This window comes from Aptenodytes patagonicus, chromosome 27 (genome assembly GCF_965638725.1).
Source record: "Aptenodytes patagonicus chromosome 27, bAptPat1.pri.cur, whole genome shotgun sequence".
NCBI classification, from domain to species: domain Eukaryota; kingdom Metazoa; phylum Chordata; class Aves; order Sphenisciformes; family Spheniscidae; genus Aptenodytes; species Aptenodytes patagonicus.
Window position 1 is genome coordinate 290,361 of NC_134975.1, and position 24,069 is coordinate 314,429.

At 58.3% G+C, this 24,069-nt stretch overlaps 3 protein-coding genes and 1 pseudogene across 5 annotated transcripts; 2 read left to right on the forward strand and 2 right to left on the reverse strand.

The window, feature by feature from the left end:
* Positions 1-5,536, forward strand: part of LOC143171327 (uncharacterized) — an 8,685-nt pseudogene extending 3,149 nt beyond the window's left edge.
* Positions 5,121-11,552, reverse strand: LOC143171446 (early activation antigen CD69-like). 2 transcript variants are annotated; one of them, XM_076360421.1, is made up of 7 exons: positions 11,278-11,552; positions 10,819-11,048; positions 8,210-8,403; positions 7,130-7,222; positions 6,844-7,028; positions 6,618-6,721; positions 5,121-6,198 (listed from the first exon to the last, which is right to left on the reverse strand). In XM_076360421.1, exons 3-7 carry the CDS (start codon positions 8,232-8,234, stop codon positions 6,054-6,056), a joined length of 552 nt encoding a protein of 183 aa, XP_076216536.1. In that variant the 5' UTR covers positions 8,235-8,403; positions 10,819-11,048; positions 11,278-11,552; the 3' UTR covers positions 5,121-6,053. The 2 variants fall into 2 exon arrangements, with proteins under 2 accessions (XP_076216536.1, XP_076216535.1); XM_076360420.1 differs by having other exon boundaries at positions 11,135-11,552.
* An 891-nt stretch (positions 11,553-12,443) lies between these two features.
* LOC143171445 (C-type lectin domain family 2 member D-like) lies at positions 12,444-20,116 on the reverse strand. Of its 2 annotated transcripts, XR_012997196.1 has the most exons (6): positions 19,847-20,116; positions 18,844-19,028; positions 17,988-18,116; positions 16,516-16,711; positions 13,532-13,686; positions 12,444-12,576 (listed from the first exon to the last, which is right to left on the reverse strand). XR_012997196.1 is itself a non-coding variant. In XM_076360419.1 (4 exons), exons 1-4 carry the CDS (start codon positions 19,950-19,952, stop codon positions 18,056-18,058), a joined length of 453 nt encoding a protein of 150 aa, XP_076216534.1. In that variant the 5' UTR covers positions 19,953-20,116; the 3' UTR covers positions 17,994-18,055. The 2 variants fall into 2 exon arrangements, 1 of the variants encoding a protein (XP_076216534.1); XM_076360419.1 differs by lacking the exons at positions 12,444-12,576; positions 13,532-13,686; positions 16,516-16,711 and adding an exon at positions 18,295-18,395 and having other exon boundaries at positions 17,994-18,116.
* Positions 20,117-22,668: 2,552 nt separating this feature from the next.
* On the forward strand, positions 22,669-23,827 carry LOC143171452 (killer cell lectin-like receptor subfamily B member 1B allele C). The gene is given in 4 exon segments (XM_076360432.1): positions 22,669-22,731; positions 22,982-23,135; positions 23,406-23,522; positions 23,621-23,827. Coding segments are annotated over 4 exon segments (453 nt in total). The 5' UTR covers positions 22,669-22,673; the 3' UTR covers positions 23,745-23,827.
* The last annotated feature ends 242 nt before the right edge of the window (positions 23,828-24,069 follow it).

Consider the following 24,069-nt stretch of genomic DNA (forward strand, 5'->3'; position numbering starts at 1 on the left):
CCTTTCGTGTGGCAGCAGTCGCTGGACGTTCGCAATTTCCAAGGTGGGCTCTGGAGGCGGCGCAGACAGCGAGCAGGCAACAACGTCGGCACCCTGAGCTGGCTGGCGAGCCCGGAGCCCCACTGTCTGTGGGCTGTGGAAGGGCTGCCAAGGGAAGGGCGAGGGCCAGCCACACCTGGCAGCCCCTCGCTCCTTTCGTGTGGCAGCAGTCGCTGGACGTTCGCAATTTCCAAGGTGGGCTCTGGAGGCGGCGCAGACAGCGAGCAGGCAACAACGTCGGCACCCTGAGCTGGCTGGCGAGCCCGGAGCCCACTGTCTGTGGGGCTGTGGAAGGGCTGCCAAGGGAAGGCGAGGGCCAGCCACACCTGGCAGCCCTCGCTCCTTTCGTGTGGCAGCAGTCGCTGGACGTTCGCAATTTCCAAGGTGGGCTCTGGAGGCGGCGCAGACAGCGAGCAGGCAACAACGTCGGCACCCTGAGCTGGCTGGCGAGCCCGGAGCCCCACTGTCTGTGGGGCTGTGGAAGGGCTGCCAAGGGAAGGCGAGGGCCAGCCACACCTGGCAGCCCTCGCTCCTTTCGTGTGGCAGCAGTCGCTGGACGTTCGCAATTTCCAAGGTGGGCTCTGGAGGCGGCGCAGACAGCGAGCAGGCAACAACGTCGGCACCCTGAGCTGGCTGGCGAGCCCAGAGCCCCACTGTCTGTGGGGCTGTGAAGGGCTGCCAAGGAAGGCGAGGGCCAGCCACACCTGGCAGCCCTCGCTCCTTTCGTGTGCAGCAGTCGCTGGACGTTCGCAATTTCGGAGCTGGGCTCTGGAGGCGGCGCAGACAGCGAGCAGGCAACAACGTCGGCACCCTGAGCTGGCTGGCGAGCCCGGAGCCCCACTGTCTGTGGGGCTGTGGAAGGGCTGCCAAGGGAAGGCGAGGGCCAGCCACACCTGGCAGCCCTCGCTCCTTTCGTGTGGCAGCAGTCGCTGGACGTTCGCAATTTCCAAGGTGGGCTCGGAGGCGGCGCAGACAGCGAGCAGGCAACAACGTCGGCACCCTGAGCTGGCTGGCGAGCCCGGAGCCCCACTGTCTGTGGGGCTGTGGAAGGGCTGCCAAGGGAAGGCGAGGGCCAGCCACACCTGGCAGCCCTCGCTCCTTTCGTGTGGCAGCAGTCGCTGGACGTTCGCAATTTCGGAGCTGGGCTCTGGAGGCGGCGCAGACAGCGAGCAGGCAACAACGTCGGCACCCTGAGCTGGCTGGCGAGCCCGGAGCCCCACTGTCTGTGGGGCTGTGGAAGGGCTGCCAAGGGAAGGCGAGGGCCAGCCACACCTGGCAGCCCTCGCTCCTTTCGTGTGGCAGCAGTCGCTGGACGTTCGCAATTTCGGAGCTGGGCTCTGGAGGCGGCGCAGACAGCGAGCAGGCAACAACGTCGGCACCCTGAGCTGGCTGGCGAGCCCGGAGCCCCACTGTCTGTGGGGCTGTGGAAGGGCTGCCAAGGGAAGGCGAGGGCCAGCCACACCTGGCAGCCCTCGCTCCTTTCGTGTGGCAGCAGTCGCTGGACGTTCGCAATTTCCAAGGTGGCTCTGGAGGCGGCGCAGACAGCGAGCAGGCAACAACGTCGGCACCCTGAGCTGGCTGGCGAGCCCGGAGCCCCACTGTCTGTGGGGCTGTGGAAGGGCTGCCAAGGGAAGGCGAGGGCCAGCCACACCTGGCAGCCCTCGCTCCTTTCGTGTGGCAGCAGTCGCTGGACGTTCGCAATTCCAAGGTGGGCTCTGGAGGCGGCGCAGACAGCGAGCAGGCAACAACGTCGGCACCCTGAGCTGGCTGGCGAGCCCGGAGCCCCACTGTCTGTGGGGCTGTGGAAGGGCTGCCAAGGGAAGGAGAGGGCCAGCCACACCTGGCAGCCCTCGCTCCTTTCGTGTGGCAGCAGTCGCTGGACGTTCACAATTTCCAAGGTGGGCTCTGGGAGGCGGCGCAGACAGCGAGCAGGCAACAACGTCGGCACCCTGAGCTGGCTGGCGAGCCCGGAGCCCCACTGTCTGTGGGGCTGTGGAAGGGCTGCCAAGGGAAGGCGAGGGCCAGCCACACCTGGCAGCCCTCGCTCCTTTCGTGTGGCAGCAGTCGCTGGACGTTCGCAATTTCGGAGCTGGGCTCTGGAGGTGGCGCAGGCAGCGAGCAGGCAACAACGTCGGCACCCTGAGCTGGCTGGCGAGCCCGGAGCCCCACTGTCTGTGGGGCTGTGGAAGGGCTGCCAAGGGAAGGCGAGGGCCAGCCACACCTGGCAGCCCTCGCTCCTTTCGTGTGGCAGCAGTCGCTGGACGTTCGCAATTTCGGAGCTGGGCTCTGGAGGCGGCGCAGACAGCGAGCAGGCAACAACGTCGGCACCCTGAGCTGGCTGGCGAGCCCGGAGCCCCACTGTCTGTGGGGCTGTGGAAGGGCTGCCAAGGAAGGCGAGGGCCAGCCACACCTGGCAGCCCTCGCTCCTTTCGTGTGGCAGCAGTCGCTGGACGTTCGCAATTTCGGAGCTGGGCTCTGGAGGCGGCGCAGACAGCGAGCAGGCAACAACGTCGGCACCCTGAGCTGGCTGGCGAGCCCGGAGCCCCACTGTCTGTGGGGCTGTGGAAGCATCCCAAGGGCTTTGCTTTGGGTTCTTCCCTTCCCCAGGGCACCTCTGGGTGCAGCACGGGGAGGAGAGGAGCTGAGCTCCCAGCTCCGAGGCTTTGCAGGTTTGCTCTCTGCAGCTTCCCCAGGCAAGCGAGCAAGGCGGCTTGTGTGTTTTCTCGGCTCCGTTGCTCCCGCAGACACTTGCAAGGTTTTCTCGCTAAGCGGAGTGACACGGGGGTCCTGCCTGCTGAAACAAAGGGTTTTAAAAACAGGGCAAAGACCACAGAAGAGCTGCTTCCTCCCTCTCAGTATGGGTCCCGTTGCAGGTCCTCGGTGGTACTGGGCACTGCTGGGAGCTGGATGGGTCGGGACCACGGTCCTGGCAGGCATCGTGCTGCGGCTGCTGCAGCGACATGGTGAGTAGCAGGGTCTGTCATTCAAAATGGTGAAAATCTCCCCAAATCCATCACATGCCAGCCCCTCCCTGGGCTGGAGCAGATTTCTCCTGTATTTCTAGCAGGGAGCAGCTCCTGGGCCACTCCTGCCCCTGGCAGTGGCTGTCCCCAGTGGGCAGGAGGGGTAAAGCTGCCAGCATGTCCCCCACAGACACGCATAGGCTGATTTATGTTTTTGGAGCCTGTCCTGACACAGGTCCCTTTCTCCACCCTGGTGGTGGTTGCAAAGACCCCAGGGGTGTCCCCCCAAGAGTCCTATCCCCGGGCAGCACCTTGCTCCATCCCCAAAGGGCTGCTTTGCACCAGGGTTTCACCCCAACGGTTGCATCCTCCAGCCTCGACAGCAGCACGATGCTGCGGGTCAAATCCATCCTCATTTCAGGTGGAAATGGCCCCATCCTGAGCCAGCACATGCTCCTGGGAAACCTGCCCGACCAACACCAGCCGACAGGACATCCCGGAGTTCAAATGCTCCCGAACTGCTTCCGGCTGCAGCTGAGACAGAGGCTGTGTGAGCAAGGAAGCCACCATGCAGCAGGTACCGCGGCTCAGCATCACCCACAGCTTTGGGGCTGTGGATAGAGACCCCACCCTGTTAGAGGTGCTGGAGGGTTGTTGTCCCCTTTCCACATGGGAGAGGGGAACAAGGCCAGGAACATTGGGAAAGCACCCCAAGACCCTCCAGTCCTCCCAATTGCTGTCCTCATCCACATCACCCTCTCCCTGCACCACCCCATGCCCTCAACACCTTCCTCTGTTGCTCCTCTTGCTTTCCCCCCACACACCAGGGGAGATTTTTCCAGCATGGGCACAGCCCATGTTTTCCAAAAATGCACCTGGGGGGGCTCAAAGGGCAGGAAAAGCCTCGAGTGTCCCAGGGGGGTTGCAAGAGCCTGGTGCCCCCAGCTCTGCCCCTCACCCCGTGGCACCCACCGGACCAAGGACCACTCACACTCATCCTCTGCCACAGGCATCTCGGCTTGCTGGCTCTGTCCCGCAGGCTGGCAGCCCTTCGCAGCCAAGTGCTACTGGCTTTCCACAAAAAACGAATTCTGGGAGGTGGCGGAGGCCAACTGTTCATACCAGCGATCTCAGCTGGTCATGCTGGAGAGCGTGGAGGAGAAGGTAAATAACTGCGGGGGAAAGGCTCGAGCGTTGCCCCTGCATTTGGCTTTTTAAGCTTTGCTTACTACAAAAAGCCACACAGCCTCCAGACTGCGGCTGACCTTTCCTTCCTGGCTTGCGAAGCGCCCAAGCCCACGCTGCCAGGCAGGATTTCAGGGGGGAAAAAAAAAAAAAAACCACAACCCACAAATCTGAGCTCAGGGGAGGTTAAGGGAGAAGGGCAAAAACATCCTGCCCCATACACGGGCTGCCAGGCTCCTCTATCACCCCAAAAAACGCTGTTCCCCTGCCCATCGTCTCCAGACCACTCTCCCACCTCTTTCAAAGCACCCACTGACATCTCCAGCCCCAAGTCTGCAGCTGGGATGTGCCAAGTTCATCCCAGACCAGATCCCCACGGGCAGGATCAGGCCTCCACCCCACGCGATCGGCTCTGAACCTCCATCCCTCCTCTCCCAGGCTTTCGTCAGGGAGATGATCGGAAACGCCTCCGGAGCCTGGATGGGGCTGAGCATCAACCAGATGAGAGGGAAAAGAGTGGACATGGTGGGATGGATCCCCTTTACAGAAAGCCTTGTGAGTGTCCCCCGGCTCCGGTTCATGAGCAGGTTGCAATAACCACATCCCAGGGGAAGTATTTCCCAGCCCGATGCTGACCACAGACCTGGCTGCTCCCAAAAATCCCTCTGGAGCCGGCAGCAACGCTCACAGGAGCAAATTAAACCAGAGCGACAAGGGTTCAGTCTCTGCAGCCCGGCTGCTAAACAGGGAGAAGAGAAGAAAAAGCAATTAAACCGTTACTCCTATTTTACACCCAAATGCAAAATGCAAAGGCGGGGAAATTTCAACCTGTTAAAAAGCAAGGAGATCGCCCCAGTGGTAATATTTTTCACGCAGGGGTGCTGTCATAGCCACAGTGACCCCGGTATATAGAAAAAAAGGCAGTTTCTGATAGAGCTAATATTTATTAGACCAAGTAGTACACACATGGGGGTCTGGGGAGGAGAAACAAGTTTTTTGGGGGGCACAGGGTCCCCCAACACTTCTGCTTCCCCAACATAGCTGGAAAAACAAGAGGCAAATGGGTGGTACATTCCCATGCTCGCAGCTGAGCTGACAACTGCTGACCTGGTTCAGGTTTTGGGCGGGGGGGGGGGGGGGAAACACCCTAAATGAGATAAATACTGTTACTGGAAACACAGCATCCAAAGTGCATGACGCCAGGCTGACTGCCGTCACGGCGCTCTCGAGGTCTCTGGCGCTGGGTCCCATGAAGGCGGACGCTTGTGCCGCGATTCGGAGGGGTCAGCTGCACTCCCACATCTGCAGCATTGCATTGGATTTGCCAGAAAGAGGCCACCGAGACTTAAGCCAGAGGAAACAACACAAGGAACAACGGGACAGGCTCGGTGCCGGGCAATTCGCCGGGATGCCAAAACACATCCCAGAGCAGCGGTTCGGTGGCTCCTTGCCAAGGCTGGGGTCTTCTCCCAGGGGGGACTCCGAAACAATTCTGTTTCATTTCTCCACTTCGCATTTCTGCCCCTCGCCTCCAGTTCCTCCAAATCCACCAAAAAGCAAAGACACCAAATCCAGCAGGACTGAGTTCCGCAGCGCTGCAGCTGCCAGCAAAGCAGGGAGTTTTCCAAGCCTCTTGAATATTCCCAAGTCTCCCTACAACTGCAAAAGCTGGAAAGACACTAGTCACCAGACTAAAGTAAGGATCCTTTGGTCACGGCTCCGTGTCATTGTCATGAGGAGTTTCTGCTTTTATAAACTAAAATTAAAATAAATATATACCATCAGGACACTCACTACCATGTTGTGTAGGGTTAATAGCAGCTTGTGGTTGACCTCCACTGCCGAGGAGGAAATTTCAGGTGAAATTCAGAAGATTTCTGAATCCTTCCGAATCCTGCTGGGGCGCTTTTGCGGGTGGCTGCAGACAGAGTATTTCATCTGGGAGCACCAGTCGCTGCTGATCCCGTCAACGTTGATATAGGCACATTGTCCCTTGCCCCGGACATCGAACCTGCACCAAACAGCAGAAGGAAAACTCAAAGGGAAGCAAACAGGTTGCTGTCAGCCACAGGCCGGTGGCTGAGCATCTCCCATATGGGTTAACGGTGTTGCAAGGAGCAGGGACCACCCTTCCTAGCAAACAACCCGCCCCACGCAGAACAAAAACTGCCTCCCACTCCACAAAGGAGGGAATATTTTCAGTTGCTTGGTCCCAGGGGGGTTCATCAAGGGATGCCCTCAACACCCTGCCAGCATCTGCATCACACAAATCCACGGACTGCGTTCCGAGCGCTTTAGCTCAAGCAAGAAAAGTGGTGTTTAACTGTTCCCACCTCATTAAATTTATATATATGTGTCTTCTTGCATTCAATCCCTGACCCATCTCAGCCCAGGACATGGTTACGTTCTCCAGAAGAAGACGGGACGTACGGGTTGTTGAAGAGAGACCCGTTGAACCATTTCCAAGGTCCAGAGCCTTCCCTTTGGAGACCGACCCAGTAGTGCAAGGAACTCCCATAGCGCAAGAGGAAACGCTAGAGGGGGGGAAAAAGCAAGCATCATATGTATCTTCACACTATGCCCTCCTCCAAGGGAATCCCAAATCTGCTTCCCAAAAGCCACTGACACACCAGTTCCTCAGGGATTTCTCATTTACCAGCTCCTCCCGGGTGTTGATGGTAGCCAAATGGGCTCCGAGAGAAAGGCAAGCAATCTGACTCCTGTTCCAGTCCGCTTCATCCTCCATGAAGTAAAAGCACTTCTCCCTGTACCCAATCCCATTTTCCAGGCAGCTGCGAAGGACGGGAGAGGGGCAGGATGGACAGGACGGGCATTTCTTAGCTGGAAATAAGCAGAACACGTCCTGGTGACTTATGCTGCTGGGTTTTCTCCAGGGGAGGAGAGGCCTTTGGTGGTGGGCACCTCCACCCTCAGCCACTTACCCGCCAGCGCGATGATGGTGAGAAGCAACGCTGCTACGACCACGGTGACCCCGATGGGGACCTTTTTATCTTTAATGCACTTGAGGCTAAAACCTGGGGACAAACCACGTGGAAGAGGCACGGCCGGCAAACCCATGGCACAAAGAGCACCCCAAGCTCCCTGCAGCTCTTGTGTTCCCCCCACGGGTGCCTTCAACACCTTCAAATACAGCCACAAAGCATGTAGGGGGGACACAGTGGGGTGCAGGCTCAGTTCAAGGGGGTGCATCCCAGTGCTTTCATCAGCCTCCAAGGATTTTTAGGACTGCCCGACCTCATTGCATCCTCTCCATCCCCCCTCAACCACGAGAGATGGGCACCATCCCCCAGATCCACAGCTTGGGCTGCCCTGTGCCTCGTGCAGCTTGCAAACAGCTTTACCTTTCTTACATCCTCCTCCCCCTCACCCCAGCTATTTTAACTAAATTTTAGCTGCCCACGTCACGCTAAGCCCAGCCACGACTTCCGAAACAACATCCCCCAAAACAAGACCGGTCCTTACTGGTCCCTTCCTCCACTCTCTGCTGCGATGGCATTATTACAGCCGTCGAGTCTTTGCGTGTGCAAAAGCAAGAAGCCCGTGCAAATGAGACAAGTTACCGCTAATGCTGTGAAGTTATTCAGTAGGAAGTGCCTGACCGTGGGTATTTTTCTCCCAGGACAGTCAAGGGAAAAAAGCAGCATTCCCCCTTCATCTGGTTTACATGCATGGCAGGAAGGGAAACACGATTTCTGCCTTCAAAAAAACCAGGACTCGCTTTGTTTTTCCAAGCCAGCCTTGATTTTATCGGCTTCTGCCGGCTCCGTTTGCCCTGGAGAGGTGTTGTCTCAGTTACATCCCCACTTCTTCAACTGCAGGGTGTTTTCAGCTCCAACCCTCAACTCCAGGGCCCTCAGGTCACCCCACGTGGTGCTGGATGGCCCTTCAAACCCATCTGAGCCACGTCCCCCAGCCCAAAGCACAGAAACCGCCCCTTCATCTCCCCATCATATGCAGGGCAGCTCTTGAAGCCTCTAGGAAAGGGGATGGTGCTTATGTACCTGCATCATGAACAGCTTCTGCCATCCCTGGCGCCACGGAGGGGACAGCAGCACCCTCCGGGACAAGCACGTCCTTCAACTCCACCAGCAACAAGGTGACCAGGGTCAAGAACACCTCGAGACCGCAGCACAGCACCAGGGACCAGCCAGGTCCTTCTCCGTCCCGGGGCTTTGCCAGGATGCTCCTGCGGTCACTAAAATAAAAAGACAAAAAGCTCATAATCCTCCCAAAACCTCAGTGCTGCTCATCACAGCAGTTTTTTCTAAATCTCTCATTTTCCTCAAAGCTCCGTTTCTCCTTTTTTCAGGTCCCAGCCTGCGTTCACTCTGAATTATTGCTTCTCAAAACCTCCCACGACAGCATATTTTTCTACGTTGTTCTTGCAAACCGTTTTTCTAAATTCTTTTGGGTTTTGACCTTTCCCTAGACACCGCCTTCTCCCAAAGCCCATGGCAAAACATTAACACATTCAGGTCTCTCCCCAGAGAAGCAAAACCAGTCCCACAGGAGCTATTTGTAGAACACTCACATTTACAAGAAAAACCTGAAGGAAACAGAACAAGAATCCACCAATGCAAAATAGAAAAACCTGCGGATGCTGTGGTCAACAAGCCCTTGAAGTCACCGACAGCTCCTCTAACAAAGAGCTTCCATATTTACTAAAACTGTATATACAACCCTGACATCAGATGCACAGCTGGTGCTCCTGTTTAATATCAGCACTGTAAATACAAATTACATCACCAGTACCTGCCCTTTGGACCTTGCTCAATTTGCAGCAAATATTTTCCAGGTAAGAACAACCTTCGTGTGTTCGCAAAGGTAAGAATCAAGAAGGATGTTTTTTTTCTCCCCAAACACTTGATTTTGAATAGGGTTTAACTGATATAGCGCTTTGCTACTGTCCCCAACACCCGCCCGTCGCCCAAAACCAAATTACTCCTGCCCCAGGCTGCAGCTTGGTGCATTTTGGAGTAAAACAGCAGGTGATGGAGGAAGAGGAAGAGGGGGAAAAAAAAAAAACAAACCCAAGTGGGGATCAGAGAAACCTGATCATCAGAACATACTCTTGTGGGAAATAAAGGACTTGTGTGTCCCAAAAAGCGTGTCAAAAACATTACAGGCGGACTTTGTTCTAGTTCATGGCCTTGGTAGGGAGAAACATTGCTGCCCAGTGAAGCTATGTCTCTGCAAGTGGCACGCAGAAATAAATCAAAGGCGCTTTTGTCTAGCGCCCAAGGAGTGAGGAATCCATGCAGCAAACAGGACTGAATCCCTCGTGCCCTGACAACACCCAAATACTGCTGCAAAAACAGAGAAAAAATCCACCTTTTAGCTGCAGGGGTATCCTACGCAACAGGGGACACAGCGAGGCGTCGCTGCAAGGAAACACCCTGGGGTCACCAGGACCCCAAAGTGGGACCCACAGCCTGGGTTGAGCTGGAACAGGAGTCCCAGGGGAGAAGGGAGAAGAGTGCCGAGGGGGAAGATGCTAGAGGGCGGGGAAAAAAACATGCCCCCAAATGAAGTTAGGAGGTTCCCATCTGCGGAGCTTTGCAAGGCAGCCCCAGTGCCCATCTCTGCAGGCTCCCAACTCGCCCTCCGCATGCTCAAAGGAAAATGGGCTTTTCCACGCCAGCTTCCCAGTCCAAACTCATGGGGAAATTGCTGCTGGACTTGGGGTTTCCAGCTTCCAGGAGCTGCTGGGAGAGGACAGAGAAGCTCCCACCGAGCAACTGACTTCCACTGTACGTTTTTCCTCCATGGTAGAGAAAAAACTGCAGATTTCCCCCCTCCATGCCCACAGCCTCCATCCAGATGAGGGATTTAAACACACACAGGGGCGCTCTCTGCTCCTGAACCCCAAATTTATCCCCTACCTCTAGTACTGGAGCAAGAATCCAGCAAATTGGAAGCAACCAGAGGCATCTAATAACCGATAGCAAGCAGCTGCTGAAACCCACCCCTTCCACATGCTTTCTGTGGTAAACCACTCCTCTGTCTGACCAGTACTGTTGCCTTAGGAAACTCCTTATCGCTGCTCCTGAATTTTTTAAGTTAATCTCACACCCTCCTCCATCCCCCAAAGCCAGATGGGGAGACGGGGGAGCGGCTGCATCCCAAACCCCAGCCACGCTCTGCCGGGACTTGCAGAATCAGAGCAAAGCTACAACCCACTGGTGCTTACAAGACACCCCCAGGTTGGATGCTTTTGGGGTACAGCAGGAGCAAGTCACACCATTGCTTAGATGTCATCAGCATCAATAGTGGTCTCTCTGCTCCGTCTTCACAGCTAGTGTGATCGTTAGGGACCTGGAAAAGCTCACTCAGCTTTTCCACGATGTAAGGCACCACACCAAGGGATGAGGCCAGATAAAGGCATGAGCTTGAGCAGCAGTAACAAATTATTTCAGCAAGTCATCATACAGTTTTTCCTGGTCAAGAATTCCCCTCTCCCTTGGATTTGGCACAGCAATCTCTGGAATTGTGAATTAGGCTCAAGTCCAAACGTGCTTCACCCAGGTCCAGCCCAAACCTCCCACCACGCAACGCTCTCCTGCCCCCTTTCCTCGAGGCTTTTACCCCTGGCTTGTGCCCCATAACTCACCGCTTGGTCCAAGGGAAAGGCAGTGGGTGCAAACGTCTGGAAGCCCACCAATTTCAGCTCTCCCAGCTCTGTTACCGACCGGCTCAAGGCTTTTCAGCCCACGCTGAGACGCAGCATTGCCCCGGCGGCGGGTGGAGGCAGGTTGGCATCCTCGGATTGTCCTGCCCAGGGTGTCCTCGGGGTGGTGACAGGCTGAGAGTCTCTGGAGAGTCCCTGTCCTGTCTCATCTCCTACAGAGAGCACAGAGGGGACGTAAAGCTGTCTGTACATTCCCCAGCCAAAAAAGTAAAGAAATAAAAAATAAATAAAGAAATACTCAGCAAGGGCAGATCAGCAGGTGAGCCTTCAGGGTTGCCTCGGAGCAGTCATGCATGAAAATAAAAACCAGAGGAAGTGCTCCATGCCCAGCACCATCAAAACAAACCACCTCAAAGCCAATTTAATTATTGCAGTATTTACCACTGATGACCTTCCTCTACTCCCTCCAGCACCCATAAGGGCGGCGGGGAGGTGGGAGCTGCTCCAGCCTTTGTACCTCCGTGTCCTCCAACCTAGGTGGCAAAAGGCAGGATGGAGGCAGAGACACATCTCCCCTCCCTTGCAGCTTTTCCCCCCTCCTTTCCTGACTCCCAGCTTTTTTGCACCGTCCTTAAATGACTCTCATCCGCTCACACTCCTTTTTGGATTAAACCGGCTGTTTCAGTAAATTCCACCGAGAGAGAAAAAAAAAAACAACCAGGGGAGGGTGGGCAGCAGGGATGGCATCAGCTCAAAAACATCCTCCCAAGCGCATCAGCTGATGCTGCCCATCATCGGCACCCTCACCCACCAGCCACGAGAGCGACACGGATGGTTTTTAGGTGACAGATCCCATCTGCCTTCCCCACAAAGAAACATTTGCCAGCTCCCCAGCCAGGGCCTCTTTCCCACTTGAGAGGAGGTGCTCCAGGCAGGAGGATGAGCCCGCAGATACGCGCGTGTCTGCACAGGGGTGTGTTTGCTTGTGCAAGGCTGTGTACAGGGGCTCTCAGGGCCCCCCTAATCCTGATCCCCCCCCCCCAAGGTGCTGCTGCAAGAGCCTCAGAAGCAGCTGTGGATGGCAGGGACAAACCCAACCTGGATGGTGGGTGAAGCAACCTCACTGCATCCCCTGTGAGGGCAGTGATGCTGTGGCTATGTGGAAGGGCCGGGCATCAGGGCTGCTGCAAACGGCCCCTTCCCAGTGCTCCCAGTCCATCCATCCACAAGCATCCCAGTTCAGGCAGCTGTTTTCACGCAGCGGGGGCAAGAAGTGGCGCAACACCCATGGGGCAGTCCCACCGAGCTTTGCAGCTTGCTCTGAGCTGGGGAAACCCTATTTTTGGAGGTTTATGCTATAGGAAGAGGCTCTTATCTCTTCCCCATCACCCCAGTGTGGCAGCTTTGGCTTAGACTTGCAGCCATCCCCATATCCCCTGTCCCCCTCCTCTGCTCAGCAAAATAGGTTTCGGGTGTTTGCCCTCCTTGGGCTCTGGACCAGGCACTACCTCGTGGCGACCTCGCTTGCTGGGGTTTTAGTTTTGGACTTCTTTTTAATCCCGCCACCTCTTTTTCACTTTTTAACCCTAACACTCTCACCGCTGCGCTTCCTCTCTGCCTTCGCAATTCTGCTGCGAGCACTGTGCCACGAGCATCTGTCTCCTCCACCGCCTGCCAGTCCCTTCCTGGCATGAGCCACCTCCTGGGTTAGCTGTGCTGTGCCCGGGGTGAAAGCATGACCTGAGGATGGGGACAGTCCAGGAAGAAGATTGAGGGGGACGCTGGCATGGGCAGAAATCCCAAAAGCATCTCCCCAGGGGGTTGGATGGGGGCCCTGGTGCACCCTGGAGCCATGGAAGGGTGAGGCAGGTCCAGGGGCAAGTGCTGCCAGGCAGAAAGGGACAGGTACAGCGTGCACGAGGATGGGTATGCGTGCGCAAGCAGGCTTATCTGGTACAGAAAGATGCTCTTTCCAGCCCTCCCCATTAGCAAACTTGCTTGGAAACACCACACGACAGAGCCCAGCTAATGTCATTATTAATTTGTGCAGGAGATGGTCGTTGCACAACAACGTCAGCACAGGCTCCCGCATCCCACCACTGAGGGCCTGGATCCTGGCCCGTCCCTGAGCGTCTCTCCCAGCCGCAGCCCAGCTTGCAGCCCCTCAGCACCCCGCAGGCTCTGCCTTCATCCCAGGGGCTCAGCTGGAACCTGCGGGTGCAGGGGGGAGCCCGTGTCACGGCACCAGGGTCCCTCGGGTGACGGTGGAGGTGCCCACCCCGACACCCATCCCTCCCCAAAGCGCTCACCGGCCCTGGTCCAGGCGGGAGCCGTTCAGCCAGGTCCAGCCCTTCCCGGCGGAGGGGACGGAGAGGCCGAGCCAGAAGTACCTGGTGGGTTTCCGTACGACTTCCTTTACGAAACCCCGTATCGGGGAGAGGGCAGGGGGTGATGCCAGCGTGCCATCCCAAAACAGGCTCCAACCCGTCCCCGCGCAGCCCCCACCCCAGGACCGAGCCCCACTGGTGTCCCCCACCCTCTGACGCTGGCAGAGGCATCCCGGAGGCTTGGGCGCAGGGGTGGGTGCTGACCCCAGATTTCTGGGCAAGCCCTTAACCCTTCCCCGGGTGCCACCAGCCCCTCGGGTGCAGTCCTGGGACCCGTCCCACACCCCCGATGCCATCCGTCCCTTTACCAGCTCATCCTGGTCCCCCGGCATCAGCAGCTCGGCACCCCGATTCATGCAGTCCTGCTTGCTCTCGCTCCGAGGGTTGATCCTGTTGGCAACTCAATAGCACTTGGTCCCGCGCAGCGTCCAGCCCGTGGGGCAGAGCTTGCACCCCTCACCCTCTGAAAGACAGTCAGTGCCATGTTCAGCCACCAAGAAGCCACCTTGTCCCCTGCACATCCAAAGAAGGACAAGTGCTTCTCCCCACCCAAACCTATTCCAACATCATCACCGCCTTCTCCCTGTTACCGATTTCTCTGTAATCCCACCGTTTTTTCAGCCCGGGTTTGAAGCACGCTGCCATTTTGCTGCTCTGCAGAGCAAGCAGGTGCCAAAAAGCCTGGGAGACTCTTTGGTAACAAGGGGTTGGTAATGAGCCCTTCAAGGGGAAAGGATGGAAAGTTGTTCCAAACAGCTCAAGAAATCTATTTGGTTTTCCTTCACTCCTTGTTTTCAAGTCTCTTCCAAGAGACAGTCAGCTTCTCCCTTTGGAAACCAGGATGGGACTAGACTAATTAGAGGGCAGGAAAGGTAGAAAAGAAAACACAAACCCAAAGTTGTAGAAAATATAGCTATAAAGGCATGAGATGACATTCTCACTGGTTTGTTTGGAAGACTTGCTCATCTTTTTCTGCACACAGGCTGAGAAACCCCACACAAGGATCTTCCCAACCCCAGTGAGGCAAGAGCCAGACTGTCTGAAGATGAGGCAGATGCTTTTAGACCTATTGAAGCATCCAAAAATTAGGTATTTATCCCCATTTAGGGGAAAGTGGTTTCTCTGGAGAGCAAAACCACACCAGACTTGCAATGTGAGCACACAGGGGCCTTGATTGCAACCCATGCCATGCCCAGAACGGTGGGACCTGAGCGGGGACTGTCCCATCACGGTCTGTGCTGCACACATCCGACCTCGGCATCCCCACGTGCTGCCTGTCCAGAGCAGGTAGGGAAAACCCCGGGAAGATTTGTCAGGATATTTTCTGCTTCTCTACAAGCAACAAACCCTTTGGTTTAAGGTTTCAGCGAGGCTTTTGGCATCCAAGCCGACCGCACAGAGGCAAAGTAACCAAAAAAAAAAAAAAAAAGAGCTCCTAAAGAGAGCAGCGAACACTGCAAACTTAACACCTGCAACCTCGTTAAGCTTTTTAATTTTGCAGCTAGGAACAGCAAACCCAGCACGCCGCTGAGCGGGATCCCTCCTCTTTACAGCAACAGCAGCAAGAAGGAATTAAGCGGTGCGTGGAAACTGGATGCTCAGCCACGCTGGTTGCTCTAGAGTGACCAGTTTAACCCAGTGCTGCCAGTCCTGGTTGAACTGCAGGCAATACCGGCAGGAGCCGTGTGACGTGTGGAGGAAGAAAAAGAGTCAGGTGGGGGAAATGCAAGCTAAACTGAGGTGCAGGCATTGCTAGCACAGGCAGGTGGGCGAGAGCCGCCTACGCCAGCCATCACCGTGCTCAAAGCAGCTCAGCGTTATTTCCGCAACATCGCTCGAAGCTATTTTTCCTTCCTTAAAATAGGTTTGAGGCCCTATTGGGTAAGTTTTGCCCTCTCTCTTATGAGAAAGGGGGCAGCTGTGGTTAACAGCATGAAAGCAGGAAGGTTGCAATGAGAAGGGCAGCCTGTGATGGCTGCCACATCCGCCAAGGTCATTATAGAGCTGTCGCAGTCAAAAAGCCTGAGTGACCTTGCCCCAGAGGAAAAAGGCACCTCAAAAAGGGGACGTGCTCCTGCATTTCCCACTCTCCACTCACCACAGCCTGTGCCTGCTCTAACGCGGGGGATTATCGCTCTTCTAGCTGGATTGTCATCCTTAACAGAGGCAAAGGCAGAGAGGAAGCGTAGCGGTGTGAGCTCTAAGGGGGGGAAAAAAGAGGAATTGGTTAGAAATTAGAAAGAAATCAGGGGGAGGGAGGAAGAGAAGAGCCTCTTCCCATGGCAGAAGCCTCAAAAATGGGGTTTCCCCAGCTCAGGAAGAACAAGCCAAAAAAAGATGAGGTGGGACTGCCCCAACAGCACCCCTCTCCCATCCCCGCTGCCATCTGAGCCCCTAACTGGGATGCTCGAGGATGGACGGACTGGGAGCACTGGGAAGGGGCCCTCCCGCACAGCCACCACACCGGCACCACGCTCGCAGGGGTCACAGCGAGGTTTGGTCACCCACCATCCTGGTCGAGTTCGTCCCTAACACCCACGGCTGCTTTCAGCTGCTTCTGGGGCTCCTGCAGCAGCACCTTCTTGAGGGGGTCAGGACTTGGGGGGCCCCCGAGAGCCCCCGTACGCAGGAAAACGAGGGGTGACGGGGAGGGACGGCGGCTTTCAGCAGAGCACGGCCTGGGGGGAGCCCCAGAACTCACCTGGGCATCGGGCAGAGCCAGCGCCGCGTGACGGGCTCCAGCAGAGAGCTCCAGCCATCCCCCTCCAGCTTCCAGCACCCCACGCTGCCACGGCTCGAGGGAGGAGACCCCGGGGGGCAGCCGACACGTCACACGTGTCCTCCAACGCTCCAAAAGCCAGGAGGGAAAGCGCACCCAGGGGCGAGGAGGGGAAGGGACAGGGCTGCCTTGAGCAGGCGCCTTCCGGAACAGAAGGGACACCCACGGTAGTTTACCGTGTTTTAATAAAAACGTCAACATCAGTAGAAAAATAGCATCAACACCCGTAACTCTCCCACAAGGGCCACTTCACACCCCGGGCCTGCGTCCCCTCTGCCCTGCACAGCGCCAGGGACCTCCACCCAGCTTTCGGCACCCATCTCGTCCGCTAGCAGCTGCTCAAGCTCCATCGCCACGGTGCAGAAGCAGGTATACACAAGTTGTGAGAGAAGCAAGGCGAGTTCTGGGGTGGTCCCAGGAGGAGAAAGAAACCCGCTCCATGCACAACCCAAGGTCCCAGTCCAGGCAGCCACACGTCAGCTTCCACAATGTCTCCCCTTCCCGCAGGCTCACCTCCCCGAGACCTGGCAGTGAGTTGTTGCTGGGACCAGGAGCAACCCGGAGCAGCAGCTGAGGCAAGAACATCCCTGCGCTGGTGGAAGAGGTGAAGCTGTGAGTCCCCAGCACGGGGAAGGTCCTTGGGTGGGTGTCCTGGTTTCGGCTGGGGTAGAGTTAATTTTCTTCCCATCAGCTGGTGCAGTGCTGCGTTCTGGATTTAGCAGGAGAATAACGTTGATAACACGCCGATGGTTTAGCTGTTGCTGAGCAGGGTTTACACTAAGTCAAGGACTTTTCGGCTTCTCCTGCCCTGCCAGCGAGAAGCCGGGAGGGGGCACAGCCAGGACAGCTGACCCAAACCGGCCAAAGGGGTATTCCATACCATACGACGCCGTGCGCAGTATATAAACTGGGGGGAGTCGGCCGGGGGGGCAGCGACCGCTGCTCGGGAAAGGGCTGGGCATCAGTCGGCGGGTGGTGAGCAATTGCATTGTGCATCACTTATTTTGTACATTCTTTTATCATCATCATTATTATTATTTTCCCTTCCTTTTCTGCCCTATTAAACTGTCTTTATCTCAACCCACAAATTTTACTCTTTTTTCCCCCGATTCTCTCCCCCATCCCACTGGGGGCGGGGGAGCGAGTGAGCGAATGGCTGTGTGGTGTTTAGCTGCCTGCCGGGTTAAACCACAACAGTGGGGCCCATGTGAGCCTCCCGTGGTTCAGCAAGGTCAAGTGCAAGGTCCTGCACCTGGGTCGGGGCAACCCCCGGTATCGATACAGGCTGGGGGATGAAGGGATGGCGAGCAGCCCTGCCCAGAAGGGCTTGGGGGTACCAGTGCATGAAAAGCCAGACGTAAGCCGACAACATGCGCTCACGGCCCAGAAAGCCAGCTGTCTCCTGGGCCGCTTCAGAAGCGGTGTGGCCAGCAGGTCGAGGGAGGGGATGCTCCCGCTCCGCTCCGGTGAGACACACCCCCCCCAGAGCAACTGCATCCAGGGGGCCCTCGGGACAAGAAGGACGTGGACCTGTCGGAGCGGGTCCAGAGGAGGCCACGGAACTGATCCGAGGGCTGGAGCACCTCGGCTGTGAGGACAGGCTGGGAGAGCTGGGGTCGGTCAGCCTGGAGAAGAGAAGGCTCCAGGGAGACCTCGCGGTGGCCCCTCAACGCTCACGGGGATGGAGTTTTCGATGGGGCCCGTAACGATAGGACAAGGGGGAACGATTTTAAGCTAAAAAAGGGTAGATTTAGATTAGATCTAAGGAAGAAATGTCTTACACTGAGGGTGGTGAGACACTGGACCAGGTTGCCCGGAGAGGTGGTGGATGCCCCATCCCTGGAAAGGTTCAAGGTCAGGTTGGACAGGGCTCTGAGCAGCCTGATCTAGTTGGAGATGTCCCCACTCATGGCAGAGGGGTTGGACTAGATGGTCTGTGAAGGGCCCTTCCAACCCGAACTATTCTGTGATTCTTTCTCCATCACCTCTGTCATGTGGTTCCCATCAGAGCTTGGGGCTTGCGGCAGAGATAAGGCCGGTGCTGTGAGCAGCTTCAACTTGTGACAGCATGGTCCTTCAAATACGCACACACTCCTTGGCTGTGCACCAGGAACCTGCAAGAAGAAGGAAAGGCACTGCTGGTACTGTTGGGTTAGCGGTTGTCCCCTCAAGCACCAGGAAAAGGCAAGTGCTGCCTGCAAGGGACAGTCCCAGCAGACACGTCCCACCAGGCCCCTGCCTGGCCCACCGCAGGACGGTCGCCCCATGGCCCTGGCTCGCGACAGGACTCACATGTGGTTGAAGCTGCTGCCATCCACCCACTCCAGGTGCTCGCCCTGCCTCCGCAGCCCAAGCCAGTAATCAACATTGCCCTTGAGGCGCAAGAGAAGCTCCTGAGTAGGAAAGAGGGAAGCCAACGGTCAGGAGCTGCTGCCAGCCCCACACGAGTCACAGCCTCACGCTGGTCCCTGCCGGCCTCGCAGGCAGCCCTGGCCCTGCACTGCTGCCACCGGTCGTGGGATGGCAGCAGCTCCCACCCAACGGCTGCTCCAACAAGCTCCAGAGGCTTCTGAAGGAGCTCACCAGCCCGGCTAGCGGTGTTGTTCCTGCTCTGCCGGAGCTCTGCAGTGCTCGGGGCCCAGCTGAGCACCGCGGATGGGGAGACGCGCCCCAGGCTCCACGCCGCACCCCGTGCCTCCCACCCTCCAAGGCCCCAGGGCAGAACTGCATCTCTGTCCCGACAAGCACCTCTTGCCTGCCCAGCACCAACCCCGGGGTCTGCACCCAACCCAGTAACGGCCACCCTTCACCCCCACACAGCCACAACAGCCCCTCACTCACCATTTCCCACCTCATCTTGAGCACAGCCAGCGAGGCCCCGAGCGAGGAGCACTGCTCCTGGCTCCACTCCCAGCTCCCCTCCTCCTTTGAGAGGTAGTAGCAGACCTTGCAGTACCCAACCCAGCTGTCAGGACAGGCCAGCACCAGAGCCGCAGGCAGATCTGGACTCCCTTCATGCCTTCCTGCTGGAAAGGGAAGGGAAGAAAGGGAGAAGGTCAGAGGATTCTGCTCCACAGGGAGCGGGGACACAGCTCCGTGGGGCAGGGAAGGAGGCAGCCCCAGGCTCTCCCCATGGGGATCCCCAATTTGCTGCCAGGGACCTACAGGGAGCAGACACCCCAGGGGTTAACAGCCTCCCCACGGCACGGGTGGGGGTATCCCTGCTCCTCCCCAGGACCCCCAGGGACAGGGCAAGGACACAGCCAGCCTGAGGGCCTGGCCCCACCACACTCCCCCCACCAGCCTCACACACCAACGCCTGCCCCAGCCTGGAGGGGAAGGGGCCGCATCCAGCCTGGCACCGCACGGGCTGGGCTGCTGGTGGCACACACAGCCCTGCGCCGAGGGGCCACATGGAGGCAGCTGCTCCTCCCCTACAGCAACAGCCACAGCCAAAGCCAGGACCAGAGCCATGAGCACAGCCAGCACCAGGGCTCACACCACATGGAGTGTGTACCGCTTGCCTGGAAGAGGAAAAAGCCACTCGCAGTGAGGATGGTGCTGTCCCAGAGCAGGCATAGCCCTCACGTCCCCGCCACCCCCAACACGAGCTGCCCAGGGAACGTGGAATGGACCCCCAGAGGACAGCCCGCAGCAGGAGAGCTGCCAGATGGATGGACATGTGGTGGGGGGCTGCTACAGAACACCCAATGAGGACCGAGCAGAAGACAAAGCCTTTCCGGACAGCTAGAAGCAGCCTCACACTTCCCAGTCCTCGTGGGGTGACACCGCCACAGGGACACTGTCCCCTCCCTAGAGGCCACAGGGGTGGCCCTGCACTCACCCAGAAGTCTTCTGTGTGTCCTTTTGTCTGTATCCCCCAGGTACCCCTGGGTGGCAGGATGCCCCTCCGTCCTGGGGACCCAGGAGCTCCTCCACATTCCCAGCATTGGAGCAGAATCCGTTCCCCTCCCCTTGTCCCATGGCACGCTGGAAAGTGGAATCTCTTTGCTTGCAACAAGCAGGATCTTGCGCCCAAGGCATCACAACTGCTGGCAAAGCCTGTTTCAAGCCAGGCGTAGATGCAGTTTTACCACCACAGCTGTTAGCATCGTAATGGGAGACTGCAGAGAACATGATGAGAACGCAATAGATTGGGACATTACATTCTGTTGCCTCACAGCTGTCACGCTTGATTTAAAATATCAGCCGTGGCCCTGCGGTGACACGCAGGCTCAGGAAGGCGATGCCAGCACAGTCCTGCCCTGTCCCTGCTCCCCCTGTGAGGCTGCAGCCCACCCCCAGCACCCAGACAGCACCTGGGGAGACAAATGCAGTGTCGGTGAGCTCAGGGACTGGCCCTTGGCCCCCCGCAGAACCAGCGCCCTCCACACCACCCTGCACACACCCTTCCCAGACAGAACACAAGGCACTCGCTGGCTGGGAGCATCCCCCTTCCCACCACTCAGCCCCCCTGCCCCACCACCAGCAGGGGCCCAGGCATGAGAACAGGGGCGGGGGGGGGGGGTCCAGGGACCCCCCAACACGTCTGCTGAGCCCTCCTCCGCTCACCACAGCTGCTGGACACCACCACCAGCAGCCCCAGCACCCCAGGCTTGAGCCTTTGGAGCCAACAAGGGGCTAAAAACTCAGTTATCCTGGGGGCGATGGGATGAAGGGGGCCTGAGCAAAGCTTCTTATAGGGTGCCTAGGAGAAAGACTGAAGTCAGGGCACGGGAGGGAGTAAGGCAGATAGGGGAGGAACCGATACGGGCCTGCAATTTTTTTCCCCACTTACCTGACAGAGCCCTGAACTCCTGGCCCCATGGGTCAAGACAGAAACCATGACTCACTACAGCTGCTGGAGCACAAGCTCCCCATCCTGCACATGAAACTGCCAGCTGCCGGCACAGGAAAGTTGCCAAGCAGGCTCAGCTTGCACAAGGGGACAAGACTATTAACCCCAGAGGTGCTTCTGTGGGCTTGTACCAAGCAGCTCCTGCCCTGGCAGTGCTTGCAGCCCGGCGCCTTTAGGTGTTTGCATAACGATTTTTTGGGTTGTTAATGAACAAGAGGCCGGCTCCCTGCCGGGAAAAGCAGAAGCGGCTCCTGCCCACAATGCCCGCAGAGAAAGCGGGGGGATTGTGGACGGGGAGGGTCCTGAAGGAGAACCCAGTGCCCGGGAAAGCCCGGGCGGGACGAGACCCTCCCAGGAACCCACCGCAGCCCTACCGAGCCCCGGGGCCAGCGGGAGCAGTGGAGCCCTGCCACGCCGAGCCCGAGCTCAGGTGGGAGAGCTCCAGGCGGCAGTGCCAGCTGCCAAGTGGGGCACCGACACAACATGCGTTAATTCCTATGGGGTTACGGGCTGCGACCCCCCAGCAGCTCCCATACTGGGAAGCTGAAGGACGGACAAGGAAAGAAAAGCCTCCGCGGGACCCCTTCTGCCCTGCAGAGAGAAACCAGAACTAGCCACAGCTGCTGGGGAACAGGCTCCTTCTGAGCATGCACATACCAATGCCTGCTGAGGGGACAGCGGGAAGGAGGAGGCCACAAGCAGCCGCTCCCTCACCGACCCCAGAGGGAGGCGGGAAACGGGGGGCACGGGGAGCGCGAGCCCGCCGGCCTCCCTTCACCACAGCTCCCGCCGCCGCCTTCCCCCCGCAACGAGCGGCCGAGCCCGAGCAGAACCGACGGCAGGTCCCTACCTGCGCTACGGCCGTCCCCGAGCTCCGCCGCCGCCGCGGGGGGGGTGGGGGGGTCCGGACGCTGCCGGAGGCTCCCGCCGCCCTCACAGCCCCCGAGCAGCGCTGAGGAGAAAAGGGCGGAAACCCGCGCTTGAAACTCCTCGCGCAGCCCGCCACCGCTCCCGACCAATCAGCGCGCAAGAAGGAAGAGTGGCGGCGGGGAGCAGCCAATCGGGTCGAAGCGCTGTCCTCAATCCCCCTCTCGCCATCTGCCCCTGAGGAAAAGTGAAATCCCGTGTGGCTGCGTCGTTCTCTCACCGCCCGCCCGGGCCGTTTTGGGTGAAAACTTGGTCGTTTTTAACCCACGGGGCCATCAGAGGGTGCAGGACACTTCCAATTCCAGCAGCCCTGGCTGCTGCCATTTTTTCCAGGCCGTTCCCGGGCTCGCGCGGGGCGAGCAGCCCCTGGCAGTTCCCGCTCCCTGCTCCCTCAGGCCGTTTTTCCTCCTTTTTGGGGAGCGAGGGGCGCTGGGGGGTCGTTACAAAAATCCCCTTCCCTCACTAGTGTATCAGTCGATCCTTAGAGTATAAATGTGTATTAACTTCGTTAATATGTATTATTTCACATTATATGCTGCACTGCAATGGGCTAGTGGCATTTTACTGGAGATTTTGGTATTAAATAAATTAAAGGGGTGGGGGGGCGGCCATAGTTTGCTTCTGGGGAGCTTGTAGCTGCATGTGGGGGATAAAGGATCCCCCTGGTCTTGATGCTATTTTTCTACTGACGTTGACGTTTTTATTAAAACACGGTAAACTACCGTGGGTGTCCCTTCTGTTCCGGAAGGCGCCTGCTCAAGGCAGCCCTGTCCCTTTCCCTCCTGGCTTTTGGAGCGTTGGAGGACACGTGTGTGACGTGTCGGCTGCCCCCCGGGGTCTCCTCCCTCGAGCCGTGGCAGCGTGGGGTGCCGGAAGCTGGAGGGGGATGGCTGGAGCTCTCTGCTGGAGCCCGTCACGCGGCGCTGGCTCTGCCCGATGCCCAGGTGAGTTCTGGGGCTCCCCCCGGGCCGTGCTCTGCTGAAAGCCGCCGTCCCTCCCCGTCACCCCTCGTTTTCCTGCGTACGGGGGCTCTCGGGGGCCCCCCAAGTCCTGACCCCCTCAAGAAGGTGCTGCTGCAGGAGCCCCAGAAGCAGCTGAAAGCAACCGTGGGCGTTAGGGACGAACCCGACTAGGATGGTGGGTGACCAAACCTTTAGCGTGGCGGTGTCTGTCTGTCTGTCTGTCTGCCCACAGAGGGTGAGGGGTGCAAGCTCTGCCCCACGGGCTGGACGCTGCGCGGGACCAAGTGCTATTGAGTTGCCAACAGGATCAACCCTCGGAGCGAGAGCAAGCAGGACTGCGTGAATCGGGGTGCCGAGCTGCTGATGCCGGGGGACCAGGATGAGCTGGTAAAGGGACGGATGGCATCGGGGGTGTGGGACGGGTCCCAGGACTGCACCCGAGGGGCTGGTGGCACCCGGGGAAGGGTTAAGGGCTTGCCCAGAAATCTGGGGTCAGCACCCACCCCTGCGCCCAAGCCTCCGGGATGCCTCTGCCAGCGTCAGAGGGTGGGGGACACCAGTGGGGCTCGGTCCTGGGGTGGGGGCTGCGCGGGGACGGGTTGGAGCCTGTTTTGGGATGGCACGCTGGCATCACCCCCTGCCCTCTCCCCGATACGGGGTTTCGTAAAGGAAGTCGTACGGAAACCCACCAGGTACTTCTGGCTCGGCCTCTCCGTCCCCTCCGCCGGGAAGGGCTGGACCTGGCTGAACGGCTCCCGCCTGGACCAGGGCCGGTGAGCGCTTTGGGGAGGGATGGGTGTCGGGGTGGGCACCTCCACCGTCACCCGAGGGACCCTGGTGCCGTGACACGGGCTCCCCCCTGCACCCGCAGGTTCCAGCTGAGCCCCTGGGATGAAGGCAGAGCCTGCGGGGCGCTGAGGGGGAACAGGATCAGCTCCGACAGCCGCAGCTCGGGATTGCAGTGGATCTGCCGGAAAGAAGCCACCCAGCTCTGAGCCGGGGGGTGAGGGGGGCCGGGGTGTCACACCCCCCCCCCCCCCTTTCCCCATCCTCTTGTAATGTGCCAACAGCGGGGTGGGGAGCTGCCCCCTCATTTGCATGCTAATTTGTATATAATGAGGGAGCTGCGGGGGGGGGGGGCTGGAGGTATTTGGGGTCAGGACGAGCCGTGGGGAGAAACCAGCAGGAGTGAAGACGCCAGTCGAAAGCACTGAAATCCTCAGTTACACCCAAAAAAATCACCATCAACGAGCGCTCAGAGGAGAAAAAAAAAAAACCAAACCGTCATGGGGTGAAAAACAATTCCTCCCGCTCCGAGAT

Coding starts and splice junctions, on each gene's coding strand:
- LOC143171446 (XM_076360421.1), bottom strand. CDS start 8,234: ATGGCAGAAGCTGTTCATGATGCAG. Junction 7,223..8,209: donor AGAAGCTGTTCATGATGCAG/GTACATAAGCAC, acceptor GTTTGTCCCCAG/GTTTTAGCCTCAAGTGCATT. Junction 7,029..7,129: donor CACCATCATCGCGCTGGCGG/GTAAGTGGCTGA, acceptor GCTTATTTCCAG/CTAAGAAATGCCCGTCCTGT.
- LOC143171445 (XM_076360419.1), bottom strand. CDS start 19,952: ATGCTGGGAATGTGGAGGAGCTCCTGGGTCCCCAGGACGGAGGGGCAT. Junction 19,029..19,846: donor GACACACAGAAGACTTCTGG/GTGAGTGCAGGG, acceptor TTCCCTTTCCAG/CAGGAAGGCATGAAGGGAGT. Junction 18,117..18,294: donor GGCAGCAGCTTCAACCACAT/GTGAGTCCTGTC, acceptor TTCTTCTTGCAG/GTTCCTGGTGCACAGCCAAG.